Here is a 15185-nt window from a genome sequence, read left to right on the forward strand (position 1 = left end):
CCTTTCATGCCTACCTGTACACTTTATTTTGAGTCGTGGCAGGACATAAAGGGGTGGTTTCGATGGTAAATCCCCCTCAAGAAAAGCGAGCAAGGCTTGTGTCAGTGTGGAAGAAAGCCCTACAATTACTGTTGGACTTCTTTTTGCTTGAGGGGAAGCATTTGCATCAAGGAAAAAAGTAATTAAATCTAGCACAGAATGGGCTTTCAATTACTGCCTCTTTAGGAGGAAGCAGGCTGAAGATTAATGGCAAAGAAATCAAAGCCATAGAAAGAGATGGGGGAGGGCCCTATTTGGGAAATATCTCCTACGAAGATAATTCCGTTTAAAATTAGAACAACTGGCAAGCACCATGCTTTTAAAACAAACAAACAGAAAAGCACTTGCCATTGTTTGTATCCCTCTGGTTGTAACTTGACAATAGTTTTATCCCTGGTTCTGCAAACCTGGTTCACCTCAATAATCTCATTGAAGTTTGTGGGCTTGATTCTCTTCTCACAGATAATGAAATTACTGGAGTTAAGCCAGTGTAAAATGGATACCAGACAGAAACGGGAAGGTTCAGAACACTCTTATCAGTAATGATGGCAAGATTGCACCTTCTCTTATCTCTTTATGGTTTTGATGCAGTTTGAAATTGATTTAACTTTACAAAGAATTGTTGAAGCATTGCCATCAGCAGTCCTGTTAGCACACCTTGTTTAGCAATGAAGTAAGTGTTTTCAGAATGGCCAGGAAAATGCCTGCAAGCACTGTTGTTACAGTTAACTTTTATTTGGAGTTGTCATCCTTCCAAAATTCTTTTTTTTTTTTTCCTTCAGAACAATAGCTTCAGTTCTGTTTCTCATTAAAAGCAAAACAAAGCAACACCCTTCCTCTTCCAGACCTGAAATTCATTCAGTTCAATTTCTGTTAAGAAGCAAGTTTTAATTACATGTTTTCAGGCGTTATAAACAGTGAGAAAATGATTTGTAAAAGAATGAATAGTCATCTCTCAATTATCTAAGACATTTTTGGGAGAGTTAATAAGGAGGAAGAAAAGCATAGTTAATGCTGAAATAATATCAATTAGGCTTAACTACAGGATACAGTAGTTACCTTTGAAGTTAAGGCATAGGATGGAGGTGTAAATTAAAAGGGGAAGAGCATTTTTCTGAGCATTGCTGTGTTGACTTGCAGCCCAGATAATGGGTTGGTTGTACTTTCATGCTGTTGTTCCATTTGGTACTGGTGAACAGGAGAGCAACAGCAACGGAGTCGAAACCCTGGCTTTGTCACCTGCTAAACACAAATGATGAATGTCAGAGTTAAAAAGAGAACAACAGAGGACACAATCAAAATTGTAACAGTATGAAATACACTTTAAATCAAGCACTTTGTAGAAACTTCTGGTATTATCTCCACAATTTCATTTTATTTATTTTTCTTGTCTATTTCCTTCCATGCTGTCCAGTTCTGCCATCTCGTCCTGCTACAGCCGTGTGTACCAGAGTCTGGCCAATCTCATTCGCTGGTCTGATCAAGTGATGCTGGAGGGTGTGAATTCGGAAGACAAGGAGATGGTGACAACAGTTAAGGATGTCATAAAAGCTGTTCTGGATGGAGTTAAGGTACGTGAGACAAGTACTGTACATTATAGAAAGTATACAGTATCTGTGTTTTAGAAAAGATCTAGGTGAAAATCTGAAGTTTTTAAGTGCAGGTAAGATCTACTCTTGGCTTCAGTAAACTTACTTCAGATCAACAGCTCAGTAAGTGAAATGATCCTGCTTGGTGTGCTGTTTAAAGACTAGCATAAATGGTTTCACCATTAGTGTGCACTTCTAAAATGTTTACCCTGGCATTTGGATGGCTTGCAAGAAGCCCTAATTCTTTATTGAGCATTGTATTAATTTTTCAGCAAGCCATTCTCCCCATCTCCCATGCAGATTACAGGTCAGAGTTTGTATATTTTATGTCTAGACAAAATTTAACGGAAATGCTTCCTGTCAGTGCCTACAGAGAATCAAAGATTCCAACTTCATCTTTTAACGTAAGGTTCAAGGTATTTGTCAGTGATACGTCACCGCTTTCAGCAGTTGGATTAGGGTGTGGGACCGGTGATGAGCTAAGCTCAGTTTTCTGGAGATTAATTTTGCATAACTAATGGAAACGTTTAACGGAAACCTTTGTATCCTTTGTGAGACCTGCTTACAGTATTCCCTCCCTGCCCTACCCAGGAAAATCTGTTGGCTTCCCTTCTACCTCCCAGTAAGTTTTTGGTACCCATTATTTCTTACTGTTCCTTACTGTTTTCCCTCTGCTGATCGCCACAGAAGTTGTGCGTTCAGCTGTCCTGGCACTGCAGTTAAAAGTTTGCTTGACACGGGCTCAGGACACTGTGGAGAGACCATCATATCTCCTAGAAATCTTATTCTGAAAACTGTAGAGAAGGTTAAGCAGGGCTGAATTGAAAGAGGAATGTTTAAAGGAAGCACAGTAGGACATTTGGGGTAGATTTTTAAGAACTGCAGCAGGTTTTTCATTTGGATTGGTATATCAGGAGCAATTATCTTTCACTGGACTCAAACTCAGGTTAGTTTTTATTACCCAGAGTTAAATGTAAAAATCAAATGGATCTCCCAGGCTTTGCCTGTCGTGTTTTCAGGAGTCTTGGTGTGTTGTTTGCGTGCTCTGAGTATCTCTGTAACGTTACTTAAGCACAGCTACTAAACCCTAGTATGACTTGCTGAGCCATTAAAACAAACATCTTTCAAACAAAACATTTCCATCACCAAAAGATGACAGATTTTCCAGGATTATTTTGCACAATATGCCCTTCAACTTTAAGCTCCAGATTTGGAAGGTAAAGCCAGTATTAAATTTGCACAGCAGGGTGGAGAAGGAGAGTTGAGCGTCACGTCCCAGCTTCTGTTAGCGTTGGAATTCAGCAGCAATTTGTAGTACGTCAAAATCTGCACCGTGGTAGCTGAACTGCAGGACCCCAGTACATAGTGAGACAATTCACCCTGCTATCACTTCATGAACCTGTACGGTCCCGTGTTAGCACAGGATCCAGGCTACAGTGGTGAGGTCTCGTTGCATCAGACTCGGACACCGGCTGTCCTTTCACTTCAAGCAAGATTTAAGCACCTGGTTCCTGTGGCTTCCCAGCCAAAGCACCGTGCCTGTCGGAGGGGGAAGCTCTGGGGCGTCTGCTGGAGGTGATGCAGGGAGGTCCGTGCACCGCTACGCCTGAGCTGTTAAGCCCTGCTGAGCAGCGTGGCTGTAGCAGTCTCCTCTTGCCATTGGACTGAAAGTTATTTTGGCCGTCCACTTGGAGCTGGCTCGTGTCTGGTCAGCTTGGAGCGTGATTAGAGCAGATGTGAGGCCGTCTGGGCAGATGTGGATGTGTCTGCCCATCCTCAGGTCAGCGTTTGGAAGTGGCTCGAGCTCATCTCCTGCTGCCTAGCAAGGAGCGAGGCTTATTTTAGAAGGGCCAGGGCAGCCTTCGTATCTGGAAGCAGAACTGAGAAGTTGGACACTTCTCTGCTGTGGGGAGCTTTTCTTGTTTTTCTGGCAGCTCACACCAGCTCCACTTCCACATTTCAGTGCTTACTTCCCCCTTTACTTTCAGAACTGAGCATGAACGAGGCTCTGCTTCACTTGTGTTATTTGCTGTTTTCATCTCAGGTCTTAGCGCCTTGCTAGCTGTGTATAACAGGAAAAAAAAAAAATCCTTGTTTTGATTACATAACTTCTTTAAAAAGCGCCTCATTTGGAAGTTCCAGTTTGCTGAAGTAGCGTAAGTTTGTGGAGAGGCTTTAATTAGCTCTAATTACTGCTGCAGGTATCTCTGCTTGCTGATAACCAACAGCGCAACGTGCATCTGGTTCAGGCACATGCTGATTACCTCGGTGTGCACGCTGAAGGTCCTGGCTTGGTTTCCAAACACCAGTTCTTCTTCTGGGGCTAGGGGAGAGGAGAAAAAGCCGGGGTCTGGGCAATCTGGTGGTATTTGTCTGAGTTTAGAGGAAGAAGTGGTCCCCTCAGGTGTTGTCAGTCATTTGTTGTCTCAGTGTCTCTGGTGTGTGGTTTTATTATTTGTTCGTCTCCACAGCAGCCATGTGCTGATAATTCTACAGACACTTTAGAGCCAAACGTGCCTGTTTCACGTTGTAACACACGCTCCCATGTGGCAGGCAGGCGTGCAGCCACAGCAGCCGGTGTAACCGGGAAGCTTCCCGAGCCCTTCGGCCCTGGGTGTCAGTAACGATGACAAATGATGGTGGCATTTTTCCTTCCATAGCCCTTTCTGTGGCCAGGAACATCTACAGAGCGTTTTGGCTTTAGGTCTGAACGCCCATGTGTTTTATTTCCCTTATCACGCACTGTGTGGCTGCTCTTGCTCGGGAGCACCTGGTGGTCCTGCAGGGTCGGTTTGAGCCCAGGAAAGTCTCCAGAAACCTCTTCAGCAGTGGGGGTTTGTCCCAAAGGCAGGAGGTGGCAATCCCCTGGGTCACCGCTCACTCCTGACACTGACTCAGAGCCGGAGGCATCGAGCGGTGTCACTCGGGTTTCCAAATTGCACAATTCACAGAAAAGCCTTGTTTGGGGATCGTAGGCTCCCATTCCTGTGATGCTCCGTAAGCTTTATAGGGGAATTTGGAAGTCTAAAAGGAACAGCAAGTTTTTGATTAAAGATCATTCTGAAAGAAAGAATGAAACAGTGGAAAGTCCATCTTCAAAAATCAGTTTCTCCTATGAGAGCTGGAGACCTGGGGACATTCATCAGAGGAATCTGAGGTCCATTCAGTGTCCGCTTTGCTTGTGTGGTTCTTCTGTGATAAAAGAGCCTTAATGACTTTTCTTTTCTATATAGTGTGTGAGGTACCTTACCACAGGGACATTTATAGGTTATCAGAAGCCCTGATGGTGTTGCGACCCTCTTGCATGGTATTTACCTGTTGGCAGATGTGGCCCAGTTCGGAGGTGGTGTTGGCGAGGTGCTCGGCTGTGGTCAGCTTGGTGCTGGGCTTTTTCTTATCGAGGCTTCTCAGAAAATGCTGTTCCTGGCCAGGGCTCTTCTCTGTCTGCCCCAGACGGGAACAGCTTCATAGCCTTAGCCCAAACGGACATTTGGGTGCTCTCTTCCTCCCCAGTGTGTGGGGGATTTTCCAAGACAGCTTCTTTACAGCTGAGCGTTTTGTTGTGTGCTGGGGGGACACGGTGTAAATTATTTCTGTGCCCCAAGCTCCCACCAAGATTGTGAGTGTGATGTCTAAACCCAAATCAGTTGGGGTGTACACTTGATATGGCCTCTGTTTTCCATCCCTCGCACATCCAGGGCAGTGCTTTGTTCCTGTTGTTGTACATCTGCTGTCTTGTTCAGCTTTAAATAGAGCCTTAAACAGAAATACGTGGGCTAGAATATTCTCATTCCTCAGAAGGAAGAGGCAGTGACAGTTTCTGATCTCAACAGGCGTGGATGTGACGATGATAACGGAATGATGACACTGTACTTCAGGCTGCTTTAAAAAATATATAGAATAAAAAATCACCCCATATAATTTCCTTTGCATAATATGCTGGGAAGCCAGTACTGTCAGGAGGCGCTGCCAGTTACCCAGCCTAGCTGTAAGAGGGCATGTGTTTGTATCTGTGAGCAGCAGATCTCTTTGTTGGCCTCAGACACCTGTAAAATGCTCTCTCCATCCTTCTGCTGTGAGTGATTGTGGTTTTGACTGCTGACAGACCGGTAGCTCAGGATTATCAGCCCTTATCTCTTTATCCGCAGCCTTATCTGTCTATAGCAGATACACTGTGATAGTTCCCTGAATTACTGAGACTTCCACTGCTAGCATGTTAAAAGTTGGCTTTGGGGGAAGCTGGCCTTTTAGTAAAGGTGTTCACTATTTAATTTGTTGTTGGGCATCTTACAGAAAACCTTTTTTTTTTTTTTTTTAATGAATGCATGAAAGACTTGTTTATAAAATATAAAGCAATTAGTTAACTCTTTAACTGGGTAAATGAAATATTTAACTGCAGAAGGTATTTCTGTGCTTTATGTAAAGTCAGCTTGCCATTGTCTAGAGTATTGTGGGAAACACGCTTGTGATGACAGAGGAAAGAGGAAGCACAGCAAAAAGACACGTATGTGGCTTTGTGCAGAATCCCCAAAAGGCCACAATTTGTGGCTAAAATGCTTAAATATGGCTAAACTGCTGCTGGGTGCAGGCTGTTCCCTGCACCACCTCATTTGTGGTATCAGATTTACACCCAGCTCACAGCTCTCTTGGTGTCCATGCCAATGTTAATCCATACCTGGGTAACCAAGAGTGCATTGCAGTGGCACCTTTTTGTCCTAGAAGGTTTGAGTGCAGCGTTACATGTGTAGTAATTCTTGCCTTTTTCTTCTCTCCCCTCCACCCACCAGGAGCTGGTCAGACTCACGATTGAAAAGCAGGAGCATCCCTCTCCCACCAGCCCAGTTAAACCCAGTTTACCAGCATGTAAATCTGACAGGTGGGTCACTGACAAACGTGTTTCATGCATGCAATCTAATGCAGTAGCTGGGATTATTTCTGGCTACTGATAATTGGATTAAAGCACTCAAATATTTTTCACAATGGATAGCATAGTGCTTTTTACATAGTCTTATGCATTACAGTGGGACAACTTGAAAGAACAATATGCCATAATAGGGAAGTTACCAAAACCTGGCAATGAACTTGGCCATGGTGTGCACATTGTATTCTGTACATACATCTAATTCTACTTGCAGATGCGAATTCTGCCTTCTGCTGTAGGTTTCTCTCATTGCATATGATTTAAAGTACGTATTAATCTGTCAGCATGCTGCATTCCAGCGGTGTTTTATGATCTACAATCTGTATTTTGCTTGTTACAGCCCATCAGAACTTCCCCTTACAGACCGAGAAATGGAGATCCTAAACAAAACAACCAATATGACTCAGTCAAATGAGCTACTGACTGACTCCATGGATGAAGAGGTTGCACCTCCTAAACCCCCTCTGCCTTGCATTCGTGTGGCAGAAAACAGGTAATGCTGGCCAACTAGCAGTACCTCTTACCAGCCTCTTGTTTTTTTTTTAAGGTTCTTGTCAAAATGTGTATGAGAGGTCATTGTGAGTGTTAGTAATGCCTCTGCATTTCCAGTCCTCCATGGTAATTCTTCCCAGCTCCTGCAGTCTGTTCATGACTTTATGTTCTTTGTCTTGTTTTGAGCAGTACCCTTCATTGTGTTTTCCTTGCTTTCTTTCCTTTTTTTTTTTTTATGTGAGGATAGTAATGCTTGAGCCTCTCAGATGAGAGGCATTGCCTAAATGCATCAAATCTTTTATTTAAAGCCATGTAAATACACACCGTGTTCTGCACAGCACTGCGCAGCAGTTTCCTGTGCAGTTTTAGTTGTGGTGTGTGCTTTTATATCCAGTGGGAAATGTTCTCTTAACCTCGGCTGGAAATTACCAGCCTGTCCTGCACATCCAGGGGGTTCTGCGTTGGTTATCAGCCTAAGAGTGAAAGGAGTCACTACTGTGTGAAAAAAATCTTTTACTCTGCTGTTCTTACCCTGTTCTGCGAGTAACCACATGAAAGTTTCTACGTTCTATTTTGGGACGGAAAAGAAAACCCCCAATTTACAGCTTTTTGGTGTGTGTGTGTATGATGTTTTTCTTCTCTAGTACTGGTGCTAATGGATGGTGTGAAAATGCATGTTGTGTGCTAATTTGAAAATGCAGCATTGAGGGCTGTGGTTAGCAGAAAAAAAAAAATCCCATTTCAATGCGTTATGAATTCTCATGGGTTATATTATAAAAATTTCCCGTTATGATCCAGGAACAGAATATGTGTGCTCTTGGGAACCTCATAGGTTTGCTAACTGCCAGAATTATTTGTCATTAGAAGCAAAACCTAAATGTACAGTGGTTGAAATCTCACTGGTTACTACTAGTGGGTGTTTAATAATGTGTGTATCCACACCGATTAATGCCAAAACGTGGGCACATGCCGCATATATGCATGGCAGTACTGACTGACCTGTTGCCTCAAGTTCACCAGGAGTGGAAAAAGGCAGACAGGGAATTTTCCTGACCTGTAAATTTTTGCAACTTTGAACCCCTTTCAAACCTGGAAGGTTTGAGGAGGAGGAAGAAGAGACTTGTGTGAAATGAAAGCTTGTTCAGGTCAACCAAAACATTTCATTTGGACTTCCACCGCTTTCATTTAAAAATAATTGCTGTGCTAATTAGCTTCATTAAAAATAATTTTTCAAACGGCAATTATTTTTGTTTTTGAAATGCTAACTCTTTTCCAAGCTTAAAAAAATAAATCACTGCACAGGACCTTCCCTGTGAGAGTGTTCTTAAATCGGTGTTTGTCACCACTTCGTTGAATAGCTTCTGGCCAGCTTTGGACAAGAAACTGTGAGGTTTGAGCCTAGCAAGGCAAAGGCTTTCTGCAAAGCCAGCTCCTGAAGCCTCTGAAAGTCTTTCTGATGGTTGAGTAATGGAAGCATCAATGCCTCTTGTGTCTTGCAGCCCTCCTCCAGCCTTGCCCCCTAAAAAGCGGCAATCAGCACCTTCCCCAACCAGAGTGGCAGTTGTGGCCCCCATGAGTCGAGCCACCAGTGGGTCCAGTTTACCCGTTGGAATCAACAGACAGGTAAAGGCATCACCCCTTTGTGAAAGCCAAGGGGGACGTGCTGCGGAGCGGAGCAGAAGCTCAGAGAAATGCTGGGTCCTGCAGCCGTGCGGTTCCCAACACGCCCCTGCTCGTCCCAGGCAGCCCCATACTGAGGAGTGCTGCAACGGGAGCTTTAGTGGCAGGAACGTCGATGTAGGAAATCATGGGAAGGAGCTGAGTTTTTTTTTTACATTGCTGATGTACTTGAATAATGAATTTCTACAAACTTCGTTGCCTTGAGGTGTAGCAGAATGTGAAAATCAGAAAGGTAGAGTGGTGCTCTGTCAAATAGACCAGAGTGTAGGGCGGTTGGCTGAACCAACCTGATATCTTTACAATATCTTGTAAAGATATTACCAAGGCTTACTTACAGGCTAGGGATCCTGTAGCAGATTGACATCAGAGGTCTGTATCCATCCAGTCTCAATTTAAGACATCTTTTAACCTAAGCAGTAGTGTAAGCATCTGCTCTGACGGCTACAGGTGCTTTGGGGAGATTTGCAAATTTTCTGGTAGAAGCATGGAAAACTTGGGGCTGTGTGTGTTAGTCATAGCCTGTCGCTTATGCTAATGTGGGGTTTACAGGATTGTAAATGAATCATTTTGCTTCACACCTTCAGAAACTGATTGACTCAGCAGTGAGGGCTTGAATCATGTTAAAAGTGCAGCAAAATCAAATCTTGTCCTCCTCAGCTCTGGCTTAGGGAGGGAGCCTCTGCTGCCAGCTGGCTGACCCAGCTAAAGCCGTGGCAGTGCCTCAGTTACTGGTACGATCACACTTACACTGGTTTGCAGGGGTGGGAATACCTGAGAGGCTGGCCTGAGGTAATTTCTGAAATAGAAATGTAGTCACAGGCACAGAGAGCTGACATTAGCTGCATCCCACTATCTCTTATTTACCCTTTGCATACACAAAAACTAACCAAATATTTGATGAATCTCGTTATTTAATGAGAATTCTTGCCATCCAGTTACCTCGTATCGGTGCCTTGATGAACAGCCGTCAGCTGTGTGTGGTGGTGAGGAACTCACTCACCTCAGCAGCTGGTGATGTCCTCTGTGGATCACAGCACACCCTACAAATGCACACAGAGCTCCCTACACAGGCTTGCTCTGCCACGTGCCCTTCAATCAGAGTTTTTCTGGGGTTCTGGTGTCTAACGAGGGAGGGCGAGCAGCACTGATCCTCTCCCACCCTGGTTTTCTGTCAGGTGTTTGTTCCTTGGGTTGGTCCTTAACCTAGCAAGCCGCCAGGAATGCTGATGATTTGTTGTTTTGGTTTTTTTTTGCTCTGCCTCAGGATTTTGATGTTGACTGCTATGCCCAGAGAAGGTTGTCAGGTGGCAGCCACTCCTACGGGGGGGAATCTCCTCGCCTCTCACCGTGCAGCAGCATCGGCAAACTCAGCAAGTCAGACGAGCAGCTCTCCTCTCTGGACCGTGACAGCGGTCAGTGCTCTCGCAACACAAGCTGTGAAACGTTAGGTAAGCAGGGACATGGCCAGGGCTGCCGAAGGAGCCCCCATCACTCCCGTTTGGGAGCTGTCATAGCCATGACGCAGTAAATAGATTGTGCTTGTAACTGTCAGCCTGCAGTTACTGCAGGCGGTTCTATGCAGAATTACATCCCGTTGGATAGGAAAAAGCCCAGGGGAATGTGTTCCCTAGCTATAGATGATTGTGTTCAAACTCAATTCAGCTCTCAAGGGGAATGTTTGGTTGATTTCAACCTTGCCTGCAGACATCAGGAGGAAGTAGCAGCCCTGCTAGACTTCTAGGAAATAAAACAAAAATGTAAATATGAAATATAGTAATGTCTGCAGTGACCTACCTATTGAATTCATGTTGTTTGTTTGCTAGCATGAAGAAATAAGGTAAGAATTTTATTTAGTCTGGACTTTACTGAAGCTGTCCCCGTTGCAAGGAGATGAAGTGAATAGTGCGCTCTGATTAAGTGAACAGCTTAATTAACTGATGGAATGGGATGGGCTGAACGGTAACAGAGAGAAACTAATGGATGATTCTCCTTTCCTCCCTGTTTAACCAGATCAATCCGATCACTATGACCCGGACTATGAATTCCTGCAGCAGGACCTCTCGAATGCTGATCAGATACCTCAGCAGGTGCCAGGTATCCTCAGCCCCTTGCCAGAGTCCCTGGGCGAGTCTGGCTCCCCTTTCCATGGACATACTTTCCAGCTCCCACAGGGCAGCTCTCCTCCGCTGGAATTTTACAGCCTCTCGGGAGCTGCGCAGCCAACAGAGACTCCTCCAGCTTTACCAGAAAAGAAGAGGAGGAGCGCAGCCTCTCAGACTTCAGATAACTCAGGCTGCAGGATCTCGTATGAAAGACACCCTTCACAATATGATAACATCTCAGAGGACGACATGCAGAACGCAGGGTCTGTCGCATCAATACCCTTCACACCACTTGCTGCTGTTTTGCCCTTCCAGCAAGGAAACTCTTCAGCACCGGTCGAATTAATGGCTGACTTTTCTAACAGTGACCCAGAGAAGCCACCACCTCTGCCGGAGAAGAAAAACAAACACAGTAAGCAAGTCCTTGTGTTTGGGTATTACTTTTATTTTTACCTTTCCCTTTTCTTGCAGTTGCCATATTTCTGATGACCACTAAGTAATGGTGACCCCAAGCCCTTGCTTACATGAGGATAAGTGTCAAAATCGCTCGTGGTCAGTGTCACAGGCATGGCAGGGAAGTGCCAGTCTTTGGTGGACAGGGAATGACTGAGCCTGGAATGGTCCAGGCCCAGAGGAGATGGCAACACACAGCATCTTCATTACTTCTGCTTTGAAGTAATGAAGATTGTCTTCATTACTTATGTGTGAAGCTCTGAGACACTCTGTCTTCCAAATCTTCCTGGTTTGTCTTCCCTTTTTATGTCCATTCCTTCCCCCATTTTATAAATGTTTTCCCAGTGCAGAAAAGAATTGGGTACCCTCCAAGAGCTCAGAGAAAGGGCTGCTTTTCTGTCCAAAACTGAGCACTGCCAGTGCAGTTATTTGGCAATAAGAACATAGTCACCCACATAGCTGTGCAAGACAACCCTGTTAACCTCGTGTCCAACACTGCTGTTCTGCTACAGGATTTCATTTCCTTTGGACGCCTAAGAGTTTCCCACATCATTAAAATGAGCAGCCTCTAAACGCAAAGACTTGCCATCCCCAGCCAGGCTCCTGGCACACCAGTGCCGACTGCAGCTCAAGCTCGTGACCTTATTCTAATTTTGTTAGTTCATGGCTGCAAAAATGTGAAACCTCTTGCCAGAAAAGCAGCCATACTGATCTGACAAGGAAGCGGTGGACTATACAGGGAGATCCAGTGGATGTTATTTTACTGGTCAGTGGCTAGCTGTGCAGTTGTACACTGCATCAGAAGGTTGGGTGTGCAACTTCTGGATCAGCAGTGTTAAGCTGTATGGTTTGCAGCCCAAGTGAAGAGCTGATGGAAAAGCGCTGAACTCGCCTTCTGGCTCATTTCTGCAGTTAATAGCGTTTTCACTGGGAATAAGGTGGAAGCGAGATTGCTGTGCTGTGCTACAGCATCCGTGGTTTGTCCATTCCTTTGTAGTTTACTGTGAGAGGCACTTTTTTAAAAGAAAAAATAAAAAAGAAATGAAAAAGTGCATTGTCTTAAAGCATCTACAGGATGTTTAAGTGACTGCTCCATGTACAAACCTGGGATCTTAATCAGATCACAAGGCCCGATCCACCTGAAAGCGATGGTCAGGTTGTAGTAGTCTGGTTGTAGTTGAGTGTCCCCATATACAGAGAAGCTCTTCTGTCTCTCTCTGGTAAGCAAACAGTTAAAAGATACACAAAGCAAGTAAAAAGGAGCAGAGATGCTGGTTTGCAAACGACAGAAAGGAAATAAATGCTGGCACGGTGCACAGCCAGGGCTGCTTGTTACGGTTCCTGCTGCTCTAAATACTTGCATGCGGCATCAGCTGCAAGGGGATGGGTACAGAACCTCCTCGCCGTAGGGTCAGGCTGTGCGGGCTCTGCATATGAATAACAAGACCAGGATGGTTTGACATCAGGCAGGCAGGGATGGACGCAGGGCCACGCGCCTCTGTACACGTAGACAGCTTTAGTGGGGAGAGGCGCCGGGATGGGCCGTGGCTAAAAGGCAGTTTGACAGTTGAAAGAGAGACCTGGGCTGTTTGCTTTTCTCTCTAAGCCCCATGTCTTTGTTTTCTCTTATCATATAAGATGTCAAGGGGTTACTTTAAAACCGATTTTAAAAGCTCTCTTCTCCTTTATTGCCCGCGCACACTTTTAACCTCAATAGCAAGGCCTCGTACGTGAATTTTCTTTGATGTTAGAACAGAGCTAACTGTCATCTGGCACTATCAGGAGCTCGGGGGATTGATCAGATTGCATTGTTAGGAAAAGCAGAAGCTGTTATCTAATGTGTTGACAGCTCTGCTGGCCTGATAAAGCCTCCTTGGTGCAGAGCTTGTAGTGGTGCCTGGGTGATACCTGCCTGCTGCAGGTTTTTAGCTGCATTCATGTGACACTAAACTTGTTTTACATTGCCTTTCCTTCGCCGATTATCACACCACAGATCTGTGGTTGTTAGTTTTACTTTTATTTTCAACATAAAAAGGGCGAGGAAACATTACTCAGGCCGTATAGTAGCACCCAGGGTTGGGGGCCCAGAGGCTGATTTCTGTAGATTTGTGTAATCACACAGATGAGGCGGTGCTGCTTCCACAGCCCCAACAAACTCCTGGAATCCTGAAGAGATGCATGAATTTATTAAAGATCTAGAGCTGTCACAAATGCGACTTGGTTTTAGTCCCTTTGTTGTGGGTCATCCTTTGGTGGTTGGCAGGAAATGTTGCAGCAGAGACTTTGATGGTCTATTAATAATGAACAGCAAATCCAGCTCGAGTCCACCATGTGTACTGCTGGGAGCTATGCTCAGAGGGACCTCCAAGAGTTGACTTCTCTATAATTTAAACAGGGGAGTGGTAAGCCTTTTAGACTGGCATGAATTGTGCTTTTACTGTGCTGTACATGCTACTGTGCTAAGGGCAAATGACTCCAGCCTTCTGCTTGAGCACTTCTCGCGCTCCTGCTGTACAAGGCACAGACAGGGAACAGCTTCTGCCTCGAAGAGCCTGGAGTCAGAAATAGCAAGATCCTCCCCCCAGCCAGCTTGCAGACTGGTGGCGAGGCACTTATTCATGTTTCCTTCCCTGTCACTGGGAACAAAATGCAGCCTGGTGCCCCGCAAGCAGCTGGTACTTAACTGCAGGAGCCGTGCTGGGGGCATTCTGGGCTGAGCCAGCGTGTAATGGGAGCTCTGAAAAACAGCTCTCCTCCCAGAGGTGACAAAGACTGGCTTCTTTGACCTTGACTTCTGCACTGACGTGTGATGTAACTTTAAAATTTCCATTATTTTGGCTCTTGCCTATGCACGTGGCTCTGTCGCTGCTGCGCGGGGCTGGTTGTAGCGCAGCCTGCTGACAGCACCACAACCCTGGGGGGTTCTTTTCATCAGACACTGCTGTGCCTTATCTCTATTGCAGATGCACCTTATTGCTCACAATCTTCTAGGAATTCCTTGCAGACCCCAGGAACCACAGGTCCACGGGTGTTCTCGTGACACCAAATGGTTTGCTGCCTATTTTCTCCCTGCTTCCTGGACCAGCAGCTGCTCCTGCCGGCTGCGGAGCTCCCCCAGCACCGTTAGCAGCCACCTGGCACAGCATGAGCAGTACCCGTGAGTTTTAACCATGTGGGCAGAGCTGGTGTACACCACCGATCCCCGAGCAGCTTTAGCTCCTCCAGAAACAACAGCCGAGGCACTGCAGGGAAGGTGTTCCTAGCCGCAGTAGCCACAGTCAGTCGTTGGTTGTTTTTATTATTTTTTTTCTTTCTCCCCTTTCGAATAGTTTCTGCCTTGGTTCAGAACTGACATAAGCTGGGCATGGTGCTGTGGTGGGAGAGGTTCTCTGTGTCTCACTCCTCCCTTCTCTCCCGGGTGCTGCTTTCAGACCGTGTCACTCCACCCGGCTGCTGAGGGGTGAGGTTGCAGCCCCCATCCCCTCCCTCTTCACAGAGCCGCTGCAGGGCGTGCGGCCGATCTGAGCCGGTGATGTAATTTCCCATCTGCTTTTTAAATTTCTGCCTTGTTAAAAACCACACCAGGGAGGGGAGGGGAGAGAGAAGACCCTTGGCAAACAGCAGCCTCAGGAGTGGTCCTGCTGCCGTAGTACCCTGCTGAAGATGGGCAGCGGTTTAATGATGCCTATTTTCATTTATGCTCTGCAGTCCCTACTTCTGAGCCAGGTTTGTATTTCACCATCCCAACTGTTTTTTGCTTCACCTAAAAACGGAGATGAAGACAAAGCAGAGGCAGAGACATGCTCGCCTGCCTCAGACGAGTAGTAACAAGCAGGGCACGGGAGCTGCCCTGGCAATGGGATGCATTAGCCTAATAAAGAGCCGAGATAAAAGAGCTCTTCATTATTC

General features: G+C 45.6%; 1 protein-coding gene across 12 annotated transcripts in view; it reads left to right on the forward strand.

Moving 5' to 3' along the window:
- RAPGEF1 (Rap guanine nucleotide exchange factor 1) overlaps nt 1-15185 on the forward strand; it is an 86679-nt gene that overhangs the window by 39243 nt on the left and 32251 nt on the right. For 11 of the 12 annotated variants that reach the window (XM_068656684.1, XM_068656685.1, XM_068656683.1 and 8 more), the window contains 6 exons: nt 1454-1610; nt 6416-6504; nt 6890-7042; nt 8541-8664; nt 9986-10169; nt 10732-11235. In XM_068656684.1, coding sequence (XP_068512785.1) covers nt 1454-1610; nt 6416-6504; nt 6890-7042; nt 8541-8664; nt 9986-10169; nt 10732-11235 — 1211 coding nt within the window. The remainder of the gene's footprint in view (nt 1-1453; nt 1611-6415; nt 6505-6889; nt 7043-8540; nt 8665-9985; nt 10170-10731; nt 11236-15185) is intronic. The other variant, XM_068656687.1, reaches the window with a different exon arrangement.

Source organism: Anas acuta, chromosome 20 (assembly GCF_963932015.1).
Source record: "Anas acuta chromosome 20, bAnaAcu1.1, whole genome shotgun sequence".
NCBI lineage: Eukaryota > Metazoa > Chordata > Aves > Anseriformes > Anatidae > Anas > Anas acuta.